At 38.9% G+C, this 22,143-nt stretch overlaps 1 protein-coding gene across 1 annotated transcript in view; it reads left to right on the plus strand.

Moving 5' to 3' along the window:
• The window catches only part of MAP2K5 (mitogen-activated protein kinase kinase 5), a 196,475-nt gene that overhangs the window by 109,899 nt on the left and 64,433 nt on the right, over window positions 1-22,143 (plus strand). Inside the window, exon 17 of the mRNA XM_065412122.1 lies at window positions 11,597-11,626. Coding sequence (XP_065268194.1) covers window positions 11,597-11,626 — 30 coding nt within the window. The remainder of the gene's footprint in view (window positions 1-11,596; window positions 11,627-22,143) is intronic.

Here is a 22,143-nt window from a genome sequence, read left to right on the forward strand (position 1 = left end):
ACATTAAGAACATTCCCACTTCATCACACCAGGTATATCAAAATAGTGGCCAAACAGGAGATGTTTAGGATAGAGAGGCAGTCTTTACTGGAAATGTCCTGACTTTTGAGAATTTGATATCCTCTGGGGTTACACTACAGATCCTATTATGTTGATTCTAGAACCATAGTGGTTTTTCTGACACTTGCAACATCTCCCAAGAGTGTGTTGCAATATAAAGCTTTGGGTTGCATTTCTTGTGTGAGTCTTAAACACATTGACATGCAAACCTACGTGCCAATCCTAATGTACAAAATCCAGACACAAATTTCCAGAGCACTTAAGAGTTACTTGATTACCAGGATTTCTTAGATATCCATCACCATGGTATCTGGACCGCATTACAACAAATTTTTAAAGGACTTACTGTTGCCCTAAACTGGTAACCCAGCAATGTTCTCTTTGCCCATTGAACAGCAAAAGTCCCGTAACTGAAAACCCTGCACTTAAGACAAATTAAAACCACATTCTAAAAGTCCCCAAATGCAGACTTAGATAGTCCCATCAGGAGAAGGAAGTTCCAAAGCCACAGACCACCACAGAGAATTCTTCACACTTGATTCTGTGAATGGAGCCCTAGGGACAGGCAGCAAGAGCATTTTTATGCATAATGACTATTCTAACAGGCCATTGGAGATAGGTGGACAATGGACATTGTATAACCAGAGCCTTGATCATTTCTGGCTTTGTAGATAACCCACATGCTAAATTGCACCAAAAAGTGAGGTGATAGTGAGTGTGGAGCATGAAGTAGAAGTGTTATGTGCTTATGTCTTCCTGCCCTACTTCAAGAGCAGAGTGTATGTAAATCTTAATTTTCTGGAATTCTGCATTGTATCCATATAATGCATATGGTCAATATGGAATCCAGTTTGAATTTTTTTTTATGAAAACTACCTAAAGCATTTTCTGTATTATAAAAGAAAATACTGAAGAGGCTTAACCTGGGACTTTTCAGCTTGGAAAAGTGACCACTAAGGCGGGATATGATAGAGGGCTATGAAATCATGAATGGTGTGGAGGAATAGGGAAGTGTTACTTATCCTTTTACGTAACACAAGAACTAGGGGTCACCTGATGAAATTAATAGGAAGCAGGTTAAAAGCAAATAAAAGGAAGTACTTCTTCACAAAACGCATAGTCAACCTGCAGAACTTATTTCAGTGGATGTTGTGAAGGACAAAAGTACAACTGGGTTAAAAAAAAAATTAGATAAGATAAGTTTATGGAGGATGGCTATTAGCCAAGATGGTGAGGGATGCAACCCCATGCTCTGGGCATCCCTAGCCTTTGACTGCCAGAAGCTGGGAGTGGGCCACAGGGGATGGATCACTAAATAATTGCCTGTTTTGTCCATTCCTTCTGAAACGCCTGGCACTGGCCACTGTGGGAAGACAGGATACTGGGCTAGATGGACCACTGGTCTGACCCAGTGTGGCTGTTCTTATCTTCTTATGTCAGGCCTGCAAATTCGGTGTGTCAAAAAGAAATGTACACAAAGTGTCTAAAGAAAATTCAGAGTCCTAAATTCTGTCAAAAGCAAATTAAATTTAATTTTGGAATAATTTGCCTCCATGTTGAGGCCTGATCTCTCAATTTGCAGCCCAACCTGTTGATACAACCAAAATGAGTTTTATTAGAGTCCTCTAAAAAAGAAATAAAGGTTTAAACTGGAGAGTATGGATCAGGCCGGTGCCGGCTGGTGTCGCTGTAGTCATTAAGAACGCCTGCTACCAGAAGACACCAGGTCAGCAGTAAATAAACATGTTACAAGAGTATTATTTCTTAACTCTTACATTGAGGAAGCAAGTAATTGTTAAATTAATTGAACACATTAGATGGATCTGAGCACATTTCAGTAGATACAGTATGATGTGTTTTAAATTGCTTTCACTTTTTTTCTTACTGCATCCCTTTAAACTAATAAAGATCACCGTTGCTTCTATAACCAACTACCCAAGGACCCAGTAATGCTTGAATGTGATGGGTAGTTGCTTTACTGGCTGCAAATCACTCTGTAATAATGATAATATACACAGACCTGGAGGTTTTAAAAAAATATTTTGAAGTGAATTTAGTGCTTCTGAAAAATGCTGGATTGAAAACCCAGGAGACTGAAATTCTCTGTTTGCCCACAGAAGAGATACAGCATGGTCTTTGGCAGTACAGGGTTCCCAGCATTACCTCACCTATGTGCCAGGACCTTCACTTAATGGGACCAGCTCTAGGGGTGAGAGGGTAATTCAGTCACCACACCACTTTTTGTTTTTTCCTTTCACATTGTAACTGAGAGCAGAATTGGATCCTGAGTCTTTGACCTGACTGTTAATAATTGCAGTGATGTTTTTGAGGAGCAGACACCCATCCAGTAGGAACTGTCTATGCAGGCAGCTCGAAAAGAGATGGCACGTTTCCTCCTTTTTGAAATGAGCTTTCTCAAGTTATTTTAAATTGTAAAAGCAGTGTCTCTCAACCTTTCCAGACTACTGTACCTCTTTCAAGAGTCTGATTTGTCTTGTGTACCCCCAAGTTTCACCTCACTTAAAAACTTACAAAATCAGACATAAAAATACCAGTGTCACAGCACACTATTACTGAAAAAGTGCTTACTTTCTCATTTTTATCATATAATTATAAAATAAATCAATTGGAATATAAATATTGTACCTACATTTCAGTGTATAGTATACAGAACAGTATAAACAAATCATTGCCTATAAAATTTTAGTTTGTACTGACTTCGCTAGTGCTATCAATGTAGCCTGTTGTAAAAGTAGGCAAATATCTAGATGAGTTGATGTACCCCTGGAAGACCTCTGAGTACCCCCCAGGGGTACACATACCCCTGGTTGAGAATGACTGTGTTAAAGAATGATATTATGGTATCTCTTGCTCATACAACAGGCAATCACTTACTGCCTTTCTCATGCAAGTAGTCCATATGAAGCCACTGCGACTAGTTATGGGTAAGATGAGCATGATTTGCCTCATAACAACTTAAAGTAAATTTGTTCTTAATTCTGCAAAATATATTGTCTAGGCATATTTTATTCAATTGTGCAAAGCAAAACATTTTAGAAACTGGCATCTAGAACAAATAATTACCTATTTTTCTATGCTGTTTTTGGGTAATGTATCTAAACAACACCAGTCTACAAAGGTTCCACTTTTATCATCTTTACCCAGCCATCAGGATGAAGAAAGACAGTGTCCAGCCATAACAGTAGTTTTGTGGTAGCAGAATTAGAAGTAAAGGTATCAGTGCCTGAGGGTTGGGTCATGAATTAATAATTGCTCTGTGGCAGTTGAGGCCCGTCAGAATAGCTGAAAATGAGGAAGTTGCCTTGCAGAGCGCTATCAATCACTCAGTGACCATAACTTCCAGTAATTAGTGTATTTTATGGGCCTTTGCTTCAGTGACTTGGAAGCACATATGCGCCACTCACAGCTAAACTTAGCCAGAGTAATATTCCAGGATGATTTATCCGCTTGCTGCACTGGGATGTAACCCTATATTAGGTGAAGATTGTGAACTAAGCTGCAATAAAGTGTAAGTTTAGGTACAGTTTGCCCAGGTTGAGACCTCAATGTATCATGTTTTCCAGCATTCAACACTAAGCCACAGTGGGCAGGCTTTGTAACACTGAAATAAATAAAACAATTAGGTCCCTGAATAGATGGATGGGAATAGCATTGTGTGTGTCCTATATGTAATATATAAAATATATATTAATGTGGCCTTCTCTTCATAGAAGGACCCGCTGTGATAAACCAATCTTCTGTTTTAAAAATAACAAAATATTGGAGAGATTTATCAGCTGTGTTTGCTTTTCTATGTTGTTATTACTGGTCTGCAACGGGCCAAAATCTGATCTTTACACTGATGTAAATCCAGACCAGCACCATTACTTCAATGGATTTGCGCCAGCGTAACGAACTTCGAAATCTGGGCCTGTAGGTTTTGAATGAGAGTGGAGCGCGTATTGTATTTTTGTTAATATCTTATAAGCTGTTAATTAATTGCTATGATATAGAGTTGTGCTTTATGTCCCTGTGGCTAGTACATTTTAAAATCTTAAGCACTTAGAGTGAGATCCACAAAGGTGCTTAAGACCTAAACCTCTGGGGTTCAGGGGTCTAAGTCCCAGGTTTTGATTCCACTGCAATCCACAAAACTCCTGCTGAAACCGGTAGGCATCTAAACTTCCTTGGTGCCCAAATTTTTCAGAGTCAACGTTCCCTGAGTGCCTGTGTTCCTGCCTCTGAGCATGCACACTGCTCCCTCCCTCCAGGCACCCAGATGCCCAACTGACTCCTGAGCCCCACGTTGTGTGTGGGGTCTGCCTATGTTGTGTGTGACGCCCGCTCTGGTAGGCAGTCTCTGAGCACGCCTACTGAACCAGGCCCCTTACGTGGTGGTGATGGTGCCGGACGCCTACCTTAGACCTTTCAGCCCAGAGCACTTGCCAGGGATGTGGGAGACTCATTTTCAATTCCCCCTCCCCCCAGAGGGGGAGAAGGGATTTGAACCAGGAGTCTCCTACCTCTCAGGAGAGTGCTCTAACCACTGAGATAGGGGATATTCTGATGTGGATAAATAATGAAAGAGTGGATGGAGCAGGAGAACTGGACCCTGGGTCTCCCATCTCCCAGGTGGGTGCCCTAATCACTGGACTATGGAGTCATTCCCTTTCTGTCTTTCTGGCCCAAAGACTGTTCCACTGTGGATAAATGTTTAAATAGTCTTTGCGCCAGAGAGAGAGAGAATGGGAATGACCCTGTATTGCAGTGGTTAGAGCACCCCCCTGGCAGATGAGCAATTTTACCCATGTAATTTTATTCACAGGAGTAGTCTCATGGACTTCTATGGACTACCCACGTGAGTTGTGCACATGTTTACAGGATTGGGGACTGAGGTATGTGCATCCTTAAGGATAAAGGAGAACAATAATGTCTATAGATAAGACACGTAAGGATAAGAAGTTACACTGTTCTGAATCAGCAGAACCTTTGCAGAACCTTATATATAAAGCAGATATAATTCTGAGGCTCTGCAGATTGGGAGAAATATGCAATTTAGTGGTGATCTTTAATTTGCAATTAATTTTTTATAGTTCATGTTTTTAAAAAGCAAAAGTGAAACTAATTATCCTTAATTAAGGTGAATTAAGCTTGGCTTTTTAATATATTTTATAGAGAGAGATGTTGAACCAAGAAATGTCTCAAAGGTTATTAGGGCATATTTCTGTTGGGCCTGATGGTGTTAGTAATAAGCTTCTTCCTCATAGTTCTAGACATGAACAAATATGTCACTTCATCAGTCTCTGTTACTCGCACTTATGCCCCTCCGCAGGGGTCGCAGATTCCACAAGTTATCAACTAATGGCGTTATACATTAAAAATTGAAGCTTTCCTTACTCTGAGGCCTTTCAAGGCTTTGTTCTTAAGCCCCAGACACTTTGGAGTGCAGCTGCAAACTGTACGCAGAAAATTAAATTAATTTGTAACTTTTTCTTTGTCCTGCATTACTAAATCCTGCACATTTAATTGAAACCCTACTTCAAGATGCTTTGTGTTTCTGTTTTTCTTTGTTGTCAGTTTAACCTCAGAAGCACTTTAACACTGGTAAATTGCTGTTATATCCTTTGGATTTTTTTATTTTTTTTACTGTGCAATAAGAGGACAGTGAAATTGATATGAAAGAGAGAGAAAAATCTTAGAGTAGTTTTTGAGGTTTTAATATTTATTAAGGTCCTCACCGGAAGAGATTCAGATGATTTTAAGCCATCTATCTAGGAATGTATAAATTGGTCTTGGAATGGAATCTCACCTAGGGAATTTTATGTAATCCAGTAGTTAAGTCTGATTTTTAAAGTTTCCTGTGTCTCAATGTTCCAAAGTGGAGGCTGCTTTTCCATAAAATGAGGCTTTAACTGCAGTGCACAATCTAAATGCAAAATCCTTAGATGGAAATTTAATTGTGTAAAATGTGCACAAGGTAATTAAGAACAAATTTTAGAACATTTCAGACTATAAAGTCCTTCTTCAGCTAGATCACTAGCAATATTGTAAGTGCTTATTTTCAATTTGCAGTTATGCTAAGAAACATGGAATGTGTCTAAGTTAAGAATAAAACATCCCATGCTTTTCAGTATAACTGTAAATTAAAAACAACTTGCACAGCGTAGACAATAATCTAAGTAGGAGATTTTGTAATTTGAGTGTCCTAAAAAAATGTTCTGAACTTCCTTCTTTGTTACTTTCTGAACACGATGTGGATTGTTCTTCCACACTTGCTCAGTGACAGTAATAATTCTTACTAGCAACACATCCCTTTGTAAGTTTGTTAATCAAGTGTCAATTCCTAACTTTTGAAAGAAGCAACTTCGTGTAGTGGTTAGAGCAAGATATTTGTTAGTTAGGACTGGTGAGTCAATTGGGTAACTTTGATAAGTCCTTTAAGCGCTCTCTGGATTAGTTTTTCTGTGTATTTAAAACAAAACAAAACCTTTGTAAACCTTAGGTAGGAGAGATTTTCAAAAGCACTAGTGGGGTCTAGGCATCCAACTATTACTGACTTTCAATGAGAGTGGAGTGCGTAACGCCCCTTTCTGCTTTTGAAAATCTTCCCCTAGATATTGTAAAACATTTTGCAGCATGTGTGGCGCTGTTCACCCCAGGATCTCAAAGTATTATTACTATTATAAATTAGACATTTGAGATTATTTATATGTAACGTGATAAATTATTAGTTTAGAACTTGATCCTGCAACCATTGTTCCCACGAGTAGTTCTGAGGAACTCAATGGGAGTACTCATGTAAAAGAACTACTCACAGGAGTACTAGTTAGTTTGTAAGGCCAGAACCTTGGTTAATAACAGTGCAAGATTAAAATTTTACATTTTTCTAGGATGCTAATTTTATATGTAAGTAAAGTGTGATGCTTTCTGACACTTGTGAGCAGCATGAGGGTAGTGGAAGATCATTAAGCAGTGGGACTGAAACGTGGTTGTTTCACAGTACAACAGTAGAATAGCGTTGTTTAAAAACAAATTCCTGGCTGGTAGATCCTTTCAGGGTCTAATTCTCATTTATACTAAAGCCCTTTTGCACCACTCTGGCAATATAATTTACACTGACTTTTTAAAGTACCTTTATACTGCCAAATGAGAATCAGGCCCTTCGAGTTTGAGCATTCCTCTCTCTCTCCATAATTTCAAAGCCCATGTAGAATACTCAGCACTTTCCTGACCCTAAGTGTTCAGATTTAAAATGTTTTGTTTTAAACCCAGTAGGATTTAAAAAAAAAAAAGAAAGAAAGAAATGAAACCCTTCCTGAATTCCCTCATGTGAAAGTAGAGGATGGGAGAGATTTTTTGATAGATTACCTCTGCTTCCGTACTTGGTATCTTTTGCATTTTTCATTGGGCTTATGCCGCTTATGTTTAAATGACTTCTTTAGTAAAGATGATAAAGGGTACAAAACTCCTATTGGTATAGCTCTAATTTGTTTGTTTTTTTTGGTTGTTTTTTCCCTTTACTTTAACTGTTACCCTGTTTATAAATCTAAATCTACATCCAGAGGTCATTGGTTGGCTGAACTTAAACCATTTTACTCAGTAAATTTAATTAAGAAAATACAGTGCAACTCATAAGCAAATGAGTTTTTCCTAGTTTTAAACCAAACCACCCTCTTGAGTGCTGATTGCCTTGCTCGACCCCTGGTGATATAGAAACAGGCAAAATTAAAAAGGACATTAAAGCTTCATTAAATCTGAAACACATTTAGTACAGTGACATATCTGCAGGCTATTTCGGGGAAGATTACATACTCTTTGGTAAGTTTCTTAATTTATAATACCTTGACAATCTGGGGGGAGGGAAAGCCCTCTGACTAGATCAACACAATAATGGTTCTAGGAGGTGCAGATTTGTCACATTCTGCTTTGTTGTTTAGGGGGTTTTGTTTTGTTTTGTTAATTGGTTATAGCCTCTGAAGAACTGATTCTTCTGTACTCCTGTCTTTTCAAAGCTCCTTTCCCTCTTTTTATTGGTTTGACAGAAAATTAGTTCCATGATTATTCTGCTACGTTTAGGGACGGATCCCGCAGTCCTCGTGTAGGTAAAACACGTTAATGATTAGGGAAAGGGATTGGCAGTTGGGACTCGAATGAAGAGTTTGGAGTCGGGATTGAAGTCAGTGAGGGTTTTGCCCATGTAAGTACCAAGTAAGGACTACAGAACTCAGTCCTGTGTGTATACCTGTATGTTTCCTCCTGCTGTGTCATGAGATGATATAGTTGTGTATGTTTGTGTTAATATAATATGTAATGGTAATAATTAAACCCACAAAAGTAAGAACATTTAGGATTCCTTTCTCTTACACTCACTCCATTGTGCCTCTATGCTAGCCTAACAGTAATACACAGTCCTTAGGCCAGCAGCAGTTAATCATGTCACTGAGTGATACACTCAGCTCTAAAGGGGAGAAGGTACTTTTGTTCTTCACAGTGGGCCCTGCCTCACCAGGTTTGACCAGCCAAGAAGGCTCAAGGCTATGAGGGATACAGAAATGACATAAAGAGACACAGACTCCAGCCTTCACCTCATTTATTTTCCTATGCTTGTTGGAGCTGTTGATGATGAGTGTATTTTGTTAAGCAGCAGCATTGAACTCAGTGCTTCGTCCAGAAATAAAAATTAAGGACAGTTTCTGGCCCCAAAGAATTGACAGAAAGACAGACACAGGAAGAGACCCAGAGGAAGACATTAGCTTAGATTTTCTCTCTTTAGAGCAGGGGTCGGCAACGTTTGGCACGCGGCTCGCCAGAGTAAGCACCCTGGCGGGCCGGGCCAGTTTTATTTACCTGCTGACGTGGCAGGTTCGGCTGATCGCGGCCCCCACTGGCCGCGGTTCGCCGTCCCGGGCCAATGGGGGCGGTGAGAAGCGGCGCGGGCGAGCGATGTGCTGGCCGCGGCTTCTCACCTCCCCCATTGGCCCGGGACGGCGAACCGCGGCCAGTGGGGGCCGCGATCGGCCGAACCTGCCACGTCAGCAGGTAAATAAAACTGGCCCGGCCCCTGGCGAGCTGCGTGCTGAACGTTGCCGACCCCTGCTTTAGAGGGTGGTGAGGACAGGGTGGAGGGTTCTGATTTGCCTTATTGCACCTCTGGTGTGAAGTTAGCACAGCTTATAGTGGGGGTTAGTGTTGGGGGCTACCTGGCAGAAGTGAGTTTGTAGGAGGGATTTTAGTGAGGCGAGGGTGGAATGATGCGTATTATGGTTGCTACAATCCCTTTTCCTATGGTGAATTAAGGGCTCAGTGGAGATGTTAATGTTTCATTTCCTCACTTTTGTGATTTTTAAATCAAGGCCTTAGCATTAATTTTTGGAGAGGTGATTTCCTTTGGGATTTAAAACAAAATCTGAATGAAAGTCTGAGAATGATGAATGACACAATAACCCACTGTTTTTCTGAGCACCCATGTCTTGTCATGTCAGTGTAGTAGGGACCCTTAAACAACACTTTTTGATATCATGAACTATAACAGCTCCTCCTCAATCATTATGCAGACTCCCACTGGTATGGTTTTAGAAGAGATTGGGGTGAATCTTTCGATGATGCATGGAGATTATCATGTGCAACTCTCATAACACACATAAATACATGTACAAAAATGTTACTGTACATACTTAGTAGCCCTTTTATAGCTCATTATAAGGGCCCTACCAAATTCACGGTCCATTTTGGTCAATTTCACGGTCATAGGATTTTAAAAATTGTAAATGTCATGATTTCACCTATTTAAATCTGAAATTTCACAGTGTTCTACTTATAGGGGTCCTGACTCAAAAAGGAGTTGTAGGGGTGGGGGGATGCAAGGTTGTTGGGGAGGTTGTGATACTGCTACCCTTACTTCTGCGCTGCTGCTGGCGGCGGCGCTGCCTTCAGAGCTGGGCAGCTGGAGAGTGGCAGCTGTTGGCTGGGATCCCAGCTCTGAAGGCAGAGCTGCTACCAGCAGCAGCACAGAAGTAAGGATGGCATGGTATGGTATTGCCAACCGTACTTCTATGCTGCTGCCTGCAGAGTGGGCGCCTGGCCAACAGCCACTGCTCTCCGGCCGCCCAGCTCTGAAGGCAGCGCAGAAGTAAGGGTGCAATACCGTGACCCCCCCTGCAATTCCCTTTTGGGTCAGGATCCCCAATTTGAGAAACGCTGGTCTCCTCCATGAAATCTGTATAATATAGGGTAAAAGCACACACAAGACCAGATTTCACGGTCCGTGATGCATTTTTCGTGGCCGTGAACTTGGTAGGGCCTTACTCATTTTCTTTGCATATCTGTAGAAATTCATTACCAATAATAACTAAATACAGCAAAGTCTCTCTTTCTCTCTCCATCACAAAAAAGCTCACTTTCCTTTTTTGTGGTCTGTCACATATGTCTTTTACACGAATGCCTCAAGACCTTGTCTGCTCAGAATTGGTAATAGTGCTTCTATAGTAGCTTTTCCTCTGAGCATCTCAAGTTTTACAGACCTAATTAAGCCTCACAACGATGCTTGTATTATACCTGTTTTGTGTCATACCCTGTGATATGTGCTGAGGTACAGCTCGTGTTGTCCCCTCATGAGGTATTTGCCTGAGTAGAGGCAATGGACTGCTGGTTTTGGCCTTTATGTGTGAACTAAAAAGCTCTAGTGTCTTGCCCATGGTTATATGGTAAGTCAGTGGCACAAGAAGAACAGGTGCTGGTTATTACAGATCCCATCTTGTCTGATCACTTAAAAATGGCCAAAATGACTTTTTGAAAAAATGTGGTTTAGCAAAAGTACTATAAGGCTGAGATACCAACCTGGGACAAAATAGGAATCTATCTTGGAAATAATAGATCTTACCGTGTACCAGCATTAGCAGGTGCTGTAATAATGTGTTAATTACCATTTAAAAACAATATGTCAACTCTATTTTGTATATAACCTAAAATATAATGAAAGAAAATACAGTGTGATATGTTGTGGATTCCATGTTCTCTCCCTTCCCCCAAAGTTCCTGGCCGAAGACTTTGAAACAACCAAGGAGGAGATTGACCTCTGATCCAACCCACATTTTACCCTGAGCCCAATGTGACCAAACCAGGAGTTAGGGAGTTGAGTGAAAGCTGTGCGAATACCCATGCATTGCAGATATAATTAGTAAAGTTCAGTGTCATTTGCCTCACTATTGAGACTCGATGGTTTCATTTAAGGAGCTCTTAGAAAACTGGGACATGGCACATGCTACCTGGTGGGATAGACATGTTTTTGTTGACTAAGTCAAAATGAAAAGTGTGCATACTTTATAACAAAGCCTTAATTTTGTTTGTAAACAAAGCATAATCGTTGTGAATGACTCCATTCTAAATACAGCTCTTACTGTGTTCTCAGGATTATTTTTGCTCACATATATTTTTTGCAATTTGTACAATAGTGAGAGATAAGTACTTTTCTCTCTTTAAGAAAATATGCCCTCCATGCAAATCTATATAACTAGACAAATATTATTTTCTTTCCCAGCTTGCTCTTGGGAGGTTTCCATATCCTCAGGTAAGATTGTTCATTACCGCTGCTTGCCACTGTGACATTCATTCCTATGTATGAAGGTGCAGAGAGCAACTGTGAACATTTGAGCCACATACAAATAAATCTGTCCTGTTAAATTGAAAAGTGATATCTTTAAGGAGTCATTTAGAAGTATATCTCTGTTGATTTTTTTTTTTCCAAACGGTATTTCTTTTTTCCCTTGGGAGGATGGAAGAGATTATGATGAGGATGGTGATTGTTTTATTGTGCGATTAAAGGATTTTTTAATTACTCTGATAATACTCTGATAATAAGATAGAAGTAGCTCCTCTTTCTTTTCATTTTTAATTCAGATTATGAATTTTGGCAAAATAGTTGAAAACCCTCAGGAATGAGATATATGGTGTGGGATGACATGTTTGGTTTGTTTTTTCCTAATGTTCTCACTTACTAGGGTCTAATAAAATGCCAATATTTTACATACCAGGTGCAATTTTCACACTCAGCATTGGCCTGATTCTGCTCCCATTGAAGTCCCTGGTAAAACTCCCATTAACTTCAGTGAGGGCAGAATAAGACCCTGTACTGAGTGTTCTTGAAAAATGCCATCGATGGAGAATTTGGCTTTTACCTATATGGTTATTCCTAAAAATCATGAGTCTCCAAAAATAATGGCCAATTCAGATAGAGTTCTGAACTCTAAAATATTCTTGCGAGATGGATGACAAAATCCAAAGTAAAAAGCTGTGGTGTCATTCTTAAAATTATTCCTCTTTCTGGGAAAAAAAAGTGAAAAAGTTCAGGGGATACAATGAATTATTTGTTTGTTTGTTTTTTTATGGTTTCATGTGTTTTATGACCACTGTTATCCAAGTATTTTGGTCTATACAGACTGGAGTGCCTGGAGGCATGTCTGATTTAAAGGTGGTGTTGGTTTATGCTCTTTAAGCATCTATTAACTTGCTATTGTTATGCAAATAACTGTTGTATTACACATACTAATTTATGCATGGTTAGATTCTGCAGATGCCTCATGAACATGGTTATTGAATAATAGGATAGGACTCCTTCTCTTTCCTATTTTTGTAAACTGTTTTAAGCAAATTCTCCTGATACTTTCATGGACTTCTAAAGATTCTGCATATGTAGAAATATACCAGTCTTTCCCTTTTGTACCTGCTGTGGATAAAAGTCTTTGCTGATTGAAAGAAATAGTTTTATTGTTTTAGGAGAACATAGCTTAGAGTTTTTATCTATATTTTTCAACTAACACTCTCCTCTGAGAGAAAATCCAAAAAAAGAGGTACTTGTGACTATGTAACTCTAAAAAAGATACTTTGCACATCACTGTAGTGCAGTAAAAGATATTACCTGACCCACGTTGTCTCTGTAATAGTCACATGATGTTAGTTAAGAAAGTATCAATGTATCTATTGTAGATAGTGGTACATAACTACATAAAAAATTGACTCTGGGTTGCAACTTTCATCATGGAAGCATTGGGGGTTTTTTTAGTCTGTGTATGCATTGAAATTTTATTATGTCTGCTGATTATATATTTTCAAAAGCAGTGTCAATATATTTTCATATTAGGAGCAAAACACATGATTAGCAATTTAAGATGCTTTTTGCTCTTCTAATTAAAAATGGCATTTTTAAAAAATGATAGTTTTTTAACATATAAAATGTCTGAGGCGGTGAGACTTTGAAATATGGGCTGGTAAGTAAAAGCAACTATTTTCCATAAGTATTTTTAATATAAATAGTATGCATCTTAAATATGTACTTTCATGGTTGATCATAATAGCCCCAAAGATGCATTGTGGTCTGGTGACTGAATATTTTTTTTTAACTGCCTGTGTGTGTGTGTGTATGTGTGTATATATATATTTAGATCACTATAAGGGCCCGATCCTACAAACACTTACTTGAATAAGTCCTACTCAGTTCAGTGAGGCTTTACATGCATAAGTGTTTGCAGAATTTGTCCCTAAATAGCCTGGAGCTGCTACTTAAATATGTATACAGAATCATCCCTGTTCTCGGACAAATTAGTGTATTTTTACAATTATACCTGAATGAATTGTTACTCTTCTCCTCCTATTTAAAACAGAAAACAAAAAACCAAATAAATTAGCTTATTTTTATCCATCTAATGCAAGTTTTATGATTATATGGAAACTGACCATAGTCAAGAAATTGAGAAAGGAGGTTAACTTTCCCTCTTATCTCTTACCAATATGCCAGCAAGAGTAAAGGATGGATTTTCATGCCTCTGTTGGAATGTTTTAATGATAGTATTTAGCACTTTCCACTTTCAGGGTGCTTTACGAGCATTCAGATACAAAGATTTGCTTAGTTGTCACGTGAACATTATTTAGTCATTTATGTTTCCATTTAGGGCTTTATCCTGCTCACGCTTAAGCAACTACTCGTGTCAGTAAAATCGTCCATGTGCATAAGTGTTCAGAGGATTGTGTTCTGAATAAGTAGTATATATTATGGTTTGTGTTTGTAGTTCTCTTTCAAAGGTGTAATTTTATCCAAAAAAAACATGAAATACATTGCTAACTAGAGCAGACGCTGCTATTACAAAAACTTCATACAAGCAAGCTAGTAAGTGAAAATCCAGTAACTTTCTGAATTGCTTAATGTTTTTTCCAGACACATTATTGTGATGCGCTGTTACTTGTTCGCTGTAATGTAAAATTCCTTTTGGAAGAAGTAGACTATGACGCTCATAGGATTTTCTCTCGATATAAACATAAACACTTAAGGGTATATTCTTCCCCTGATGTGTTTGCATAACTCTATTAACACTAATGGGAATTGCGCACACACAGAGAGGGAAAACAGACTCTTTAGAATCAAAATCCCTTCATATGTAAACATTTAAAAATGAAATCAAAATCCCTTCTATCAAATGCAGTACTTAGTGTATAGTGTCAGCATTTTAGATAACTGAAGATGGCTTGGGGTAACTAAGTTTTAGATTTCTTTTAAAAGTTTAACAGTAATTTAATGTGATTAGAGGGGCAATTTATGTGTCTGTGTAGAAGGAACTGTAGAAAACTAAGAGGCCATGGAATTTCACAGCATTTTCTCTTTATTATTAAATTTAAAGTTGAAACTGAAGATTTGCAGAGTCTGAAGAAACTAAGAGACGTAGAGTTAATCATGGAGACCCAAATTCAGTAGATTAAATAAAAAAATGATAGAGGGCAATTGGTTGTTTAATGATAATGGAATTTAGGAGAAACGAAAAGAATCGCCTGCTAAATATTCTCAGCTTCTATTCACACCACTTTATGGTGATGCTGTATATTAAAAGGATGATACATTCATTAGAGAAACATTCTAAAGAAACAGGCAACACTCAATAGCGAGGGATGTAATAAACTACTGAAAAGTGTAAATTACAACAAATTATTTAAAGTACTTTTTTATGTATAAAAATGTTTTCCTTCCTTTGGCTACAGTTCCAGACCTTAGTTAATAAATTATTTCAGAATGACCTGAAGTTTAAAAAAAGAAAAAGAAAAGAAGGCCCTTCCTCCCCGTCATGTCTGCCCTCTTCCTTCCTCCAAAAAAAATTCTGAGCAAATAGTGCCCCTGGTATTGTAAAGCTTTGAATGTTTTCACACCCCATTAATTTATTACTTCTCTTTCTTCATCTTTAAATTTCTTTTTCTTTTTTTTTCAAAAAATTCAGACTCCCTGCTGCTGCAGCGATTTTCATCTTGTTGTTAATTTTCCCTGCTCCATATGGAGCTCCAGACATTTCACCTGGAGGCTGTACTAGATTTTGCTGTAGTGATCGCACTTCCGGAGGCCAAAACTGTCATTGAAGGTTCCTGGTGCATCTGTCTGCGCCAGGCTTTTCACTGGCATGGGAGAGTGTGAATAACAAATTGGATGCACCTGAGAGTCAGATGATTAGTGTGTTTTGTGGATCTCAGCGACTTGTAAGCAGATCGCTCTGGGGGTGGGGGAGGGCTAAACAGCACTTGTGGGTGAATCTGTGCTCACACCTTCCATTTGGGTCTTTGGAGGGAAAGTGCAAATATCTAGACAGCCTGAGAGAGTAACCAATATTTCATCCTGCCTTGTCATTGATTAGAAAAGAGCCTTTAATTTCATCTCACCCCATGTTGTGATTAATTTGCATTCTTTGTCAGAAGTTAATGGAGTTTTTTATGGTTCACTCTGAAATCCTTGAAGACATCAGAGTTGATCTGATGTTTATACAACCGCCAGCGGAATTTTTTCATTTGATTGATGGCAAGCTTGATGTTATTCCAAACGGCTTTTTAAGCTGTTTTTAAGAATTATTTGAATAAAATGCCAGCAAGATATTGTTGTAACGATCAAGATTATCTGTTAAAAATCTGTTTCAAATAAAGAACATGATAAGTATAGAAAAAAGATCAAAAAGACAAGAGAAATGGTGAATAGAGAAGATGATGTTTGTTAAAATACAAAAGGCCTGTATTCAAATAAGTTATTATACAATACAGTGAAAGTAAGAAAGATCTTAATTTAGGTTGTTTTTGATAATGAGACAATTTTGTGGCAAAATAAATTAATCGGTGGTTTAAAAAAAAAAAGGTAGCAGAATTGTTAAAGAACTTACTGCCAGTTGGCTAACTCCTTTTTTTTTTTTTTTTTTTTCCTGCCAGCCTTTTCCACCTTGATTTTCCCAACAATATGAGAAACGGAGCGGTAGTGTCCTTAACTCAAAGAGACAAGACTGTCAGGCCTGTTAGCTCAACAAAATGATGACATATTACTTGTCTCAATGAAGAGGCATTCTTAAATCCCACTGCAAGGAAAACATAAGTGGATAATAGAAAATTTTAGAGCCCGAGTATCCATTCACTGTAATCTTGCCATTGGTTCCTTTTCTAAGAAAGTACAGAAGGCAAAAACACTGTTCGTGAAAGAGATCCTCTTTTTTTTTTTTTTACTTGCTTTTAATGAAAGATTTGTGCTCTTACCGTACTTCTGTGCATAAAAGTATCAGAGAGATGCTATCATGTATGCTACACATTTTAGGCCAGACCCTCAGCTGGAATAAATCAGTGTGGCTCCATTGAGGACAGTGCAGTTATGCTGATTTACAGCAGCTAAGGATCTGGCCCCATGTCAATAGGACTAGATTTTACAAATGCTTTTGGATTACTTATACCAAAGCCGTTTTTAAATAAGATTTGGGTTTTGGCCTTGCTTGAGCAAATTCTTCCCTCACTGTGTTTTCAGCTAGTGAGGTTTAATTGTAGGTCAAAAAGCTACTTATCTAACCACTTTGCATTTAAAACACATTAATTTCTTTGCTGTATCTTAAAGTTTGCCTAATAATTTTGTGGTTTTAATTGAAGTTACTGCTTTTTGATCCCTATATTAGCATGGTCTAAGGTTCTTTTTTTTATATGTAATTCATACTATAGACCAAATTTGGTCTAGTTTCATTTAAATGTGAGCAGGTTGTCAAGGAAAAAAAAATTAGTTTAGCTTGGCACATAAAGTAGCTATTTTACTGTTGGTTTTTTTCAGTTGACAGAAACGTCATTTAAGCATTCATTTATTTTGTAAGAATAAACTGAAGGTTGGTTAAAGCATGTTTCCCGGTAAGAATGAAATCTGTTATCTTCCACTTGCATCATAATATTGAACCATTTAAAAGACATTAAACACTGTTTAAATGCTAATGACAAAATAGTGATGTTTTCCATATTAACTTTATAGAAAATGTTAGCGGTAATCTTCTATTTTAAGATCTAGACTGATTTCTTAATATAGGTTTCACTACATGTATCATTACCTAATTTACCTAGATTTTTTTTACATCAACCAGAAATCATAAATTCATAGCTAAAATAGATTTAGCTTTTGGGAATACATTGTAAAGTTAGGATAGAGTGTTAATTTCACTACAGATTTTTTTCTCATGTGAAAATATAGAAAATATAGCATGCGCTTTCCATGAGTTAATAGGAAACTGCTGAAAGTATCTAATATGCTGCATATCTTGCTTATCGATATGGGGGAAAAGGTTAGACCCTAATCTACAACACATTTATTTGGATGGATTGTTAATTTGTGATATTTAATTATTATTCCTTTTTAACTATAATAATTACAAGCAACCCTTTAAACCATGAATTCTGCTACATTTCTCATTTTACCAGCTTTGGGAATGGGATTCCAGTGTTGCATTCTATACCTATTACAGATCACTTTTACTGCACAAAGTTATTCCCCAGCTTTTCCAGAAGTATTGAAAGCCCTGATCCTGCAAACACCTATGCGTGTACTTACCTTAAAATACATATGTAATCTCATTGACGTCAACTTTACATAAATGACTAGTCACGTTGACTTTAGTGGAACTATTTCAAAGCATAAAGATAAGCACCTTCATAGTGTTTGCAGGGTCAGGACCTGAGCTGTTATGTGGTTAGGAGCTTTGACACTGGAACTTAACCTCTCTGATTTTTTTGTCATTTGAATGAGAAAGTTGCCTTTAAGTAACATGACTTTTGTTATTACGTGAGGTCAGTATCCTGACCTCTGAATGCAGGGTTAACCCTTTTGGAACCTTTGTGATTACATAAATCAAGCAAGAGCCTCAAATGAGGCGGCATTTGCCATAAAGAAGAAGTTCCTTATCAGGGGAAAACATGAAAAAGAAAGGAGATATTTAAATTTATTTCAGGGCATCTTTAGAAATGTGTGAGCATCCTTTGCATGGGCTGGTACTACAGGAAATGATCCTTCCTTCACTGTTACCAGTGAGTGTAAGTGCATCACCATGAATAAAGCCTGTTATGTAAATAACTAAGTTTTGAATTAGAACTCACAAAATTGCAGGTCAGACTCTCACTGGCATAAAGGCAAGTAAGCAACTGCCCATCGTCTACTGAGGATTGCTGCGTCAGCCAGAGCAACCACAGTTAATAGCATTGTACCAGGCATTGTACGTGAAGTTCCCAGATTCTCTGCGGCCCCAAGGGCAGCGCTGGGTGAGGTCAAGGCATGCATTCCTTTTCGCAAGAGTTTAAGAGCACAATGTGCTGGAGTATTTTTGTTCATCCTAGCAACATAGCCAAAGAGCATGCAACACCACTTTTGAATGTGTAACAAGCGACTGGAGGAAGACCAGATATCTGTGAGATTATGGGATTTCGCACAAAAACAAACCACATTATGCTCAGGTTTTGGTGCACATATGCAGTGCCTCTAGCTACACCTAGCCTGACTGTAAGACAGTCTGGGTTTCTGACCTGTACAGCAGTACAGGCAATACGCAAGTTTGATAGATCCTGAACTTGGTCTCAGCACACAGACTTTTTGGGTCCATAAGTGAGACATGGACTTCATGCAGGAGGTGCGGAGGCCTAGTCGTAGGTAACATCTGATTTGCTGTGATTGTTTGAACTCTGCTTGCAGGCTTGGTGGATGAACTGGCATAAACAGTAACCGATAAATAGGAAATGAGTTGGATTTTTTCCATATAGCCATTTACAAAGCATCAAAATTTATTGGGTTTATTGAAACTAATGTCTTTTTCCAGGCTTCTTTGTGATCCGTGTTATTTGGGACTAGAGTGAGGCATTGATTCTAGCCCATTTATTTAAATCTGGGTACAACGTTACAGGCTTTGAAATGTAGAGAAGCAAGTTGTCTGCATATGGAGCACCTCTTTGCTCTATATCACCTGTTTGTCTACTATAGACATAAGAACATAAGAACGGCCGTACTGGGTCAGACAAAGGTCCATCCAGTCCAGTATCTACCGACAGTGGCCAATGCCAGGTGCCCCAGAGGGAGTGAACCCAACAGGCAATGATCAAGTGATCTCTCTCCTGCCATCCATCTCCACCCTCTGACAAACAGAGGCTAAGGACACCATTCCTTACCCATCCTGGCTAATATCCGTTAACGCACTTAACCTCCATGAATTTATCCAGTTCTCTTTTAAACGCTGTTATAGTCCTAGCCTTCACAACCTCCTCAGGCAAGGAGTTCCACAAGTTGACTGTGCGCTGCGTAAAGAAGAACTTCCTTTTATTTGTTTTAAACCTGCTGCCCATTAATTTCATTTGGTGGCCCCTAGTTCTTGTATTATGGGAACAATAACTTTTCCTTATTTACTTTCTCTACATCACTCATAATTTTATATACCTCTATCATATCCCCCCTTAGTCTCCTCTTTTCCAAACTGAAAGGTACTAGCCTCTTTAATCTCTCCTCCTAGACGTAGCTGTGATCTCCCAGGAAGGAGTTGTGGCTCTGAGACCATCAGGTCAGTGTCTTATTACCTGCCCTTCCTTTGCCAGCTCGGCTCTGCTGCCCAGCTCCTTGGGAAGCAGCAGGGGACAAGGCTCTGCATACTTGGGCAGAAGGGAAGTAACAGCCCCATAGAGCCTGCTTTCCCCCTCACGCACAGGCTGGTAATGCAGGTAGTCTGCGTAAGGGACTAAAGAGTGTCAGTCTCTCCTGTATGAACACATAGTGCAAGTGACAATCTTGTCCTTGGGCATTATGTGATAATTACTTGAAATGGGTTGAAAAAGAGAGATTCTGGACCAAAGGCCCAGGATGTTAGTGAATGATTTTGCTGAATTTAGGGTGGCTAGGCACGCTCGCTTTCTGTCACCCTTGTTAGTCTGCGATTTCTATGGAACAGTTTACTCACATCATTAAGGAGGACAACTATGTCCATGATAGTAAAATAAGTGGCATGGAGCAGAGTATTCTTCAGAACATGGCCAGCATACGTCTGTTCATTTCAAACCCTATAATTTTATTCCCAGGTTTAATTAGGAAAATCTGGTTAATTTTAAGCCGATCTCAAGTTTAAAAATAAATTTTATAAAGTTGATGCACTCCTAGTCATACTTTCAGATACCCAGATTGTGCTTCTCTCTGGATTACTCCTTTTCAAGCATCCTCAAGATTGTATTCAATATTTCAGTAGTATAGTTGACGGTGTGAATCACTGGAAAGAGTCCAGTTTTTCCTGGATGGGCCACAGTAACAGATGGATGTGTTGCCTAATTTTTTCCAACCATTTGCCTTTCCTTCCTTCCTTCATGCATCTTGTACAATGAAAATAGATTAATTATTTTAACTTTTGTCCCAAATTGATTTCACTACGTTGTTCTCATGCAGTATCACTATTCTGCAGAGTTTAGATTACCAAAAGTGTAGAGCAATATTTAGATCCAAACAAAAACGTGTTTCCTTGGATTTAAATAAAATTTTGAGGAAGTTTCTAATAAAATTGAGACCGCATAGACCATTGGAATGCATAGAACTAAACCCCCAATGTTTCCCAACATTCCTAGCATAAATCACTATTTATGGAATTACTTCAACATCATGAGGAAAACGTTTGTCCCACAGAACCAGTTCACCAAAGTGCCAACCCTACAGAACTGTGGTACTCATGAGCCAACTCCCGTCAGTCTGTGTGACCTTTGTGTTTAATGGATAAGGGTCATACTTCCTCTCAAATTGCTATGCCTTACACACTCTATTATTATTGCTGTTAACATCATCCATCATCATCATTTTGGGTGAGGAGGTAGGTGACCTGAGGATGGGGTCTGGTATTCTGTCCCTCCTTCAAATTTTGTAGGGCTTGAGGGTGGCCACTCCCACATCTTTTCCTTTATTTGGGGGCTGCCTGCTATGACTTTTAAGGTCAGAAGGGACCATCAAGACCATCTAGTCTGACTTCCTATACATTGCAGGCCACAGAACATCACCCACTCACTCCTGTAATTCACTCCTAATCTGGTTGAATTACGGAAGTCCTTAAATCACAGTTTAAAGACTTCAAGTCATACACCATTTACACTAATTTAAACCTGCAAATGATCCATGCCCCATGCAGCAGAGGAAGGCGAAAAAGCCCCAGGGTCTCTGCCAATCTGATCTGGGGGAAAATTCCTTCCCGACCCCAGATATGGTGATCAGTTAGACCCCAAGCACATGGGCAAGGCCCTCCAGTCAGAGACCTGGGAAATAATTCTCTGTAGTAACTCGGAGCCCTCCCCATCTAGTGTCCTACTGAGACCACAAAAAGGATTCTAATTGCTGCTACCGGCAGTCACCTGTGAGACCCATGCCATCGTAGGCAGTCCCATCATACCATCCCCTCTGTAAACCTATTAAACTCCGCCTTGAAGCCAGTTAGGTTTCTTGGCCCCACTGCTCCTCTTGGAAGGCTGTTCCAGAACTTCACTCCTTTCATGGTTAGAAATCTTTGCCTAATTTCAAGCCTAAACTTGTTGATGGCCAATTTTTATCCATTTGTTCTTGTGTCCACGTTGGCACTTAACTTAAATAACTGCTCTCCCTCCCTGGTATTTATCCCTCTGATGTATTTATGGAGAGCAATCATATCTCCCCTCAGCCTTCTTTTGATTAGGCTAAAAGAGTCACACTCTTTCAGTCTCCTCTCATAAGGTAGGTTTTCCATTCCTCGGATGATCCTAGCAGCCCTTCTCTGCACCTGTTCCAGTTTGAATTCA

Source organism: Emys orbicularis, chromosome 10 (assembly GCF_028017835.1).
Source record: "Emys orbicularis isolate rEmyOrb1 chromosome 10, rEmyOrb1.hap1, whole genome shotgun sequence".
Taxonomy (NCBI): domain Eukaryota; kingdom Metazoa; phylum Chordata; order Testudines; family Emydidae; genus Emys; species Emys orbicularis.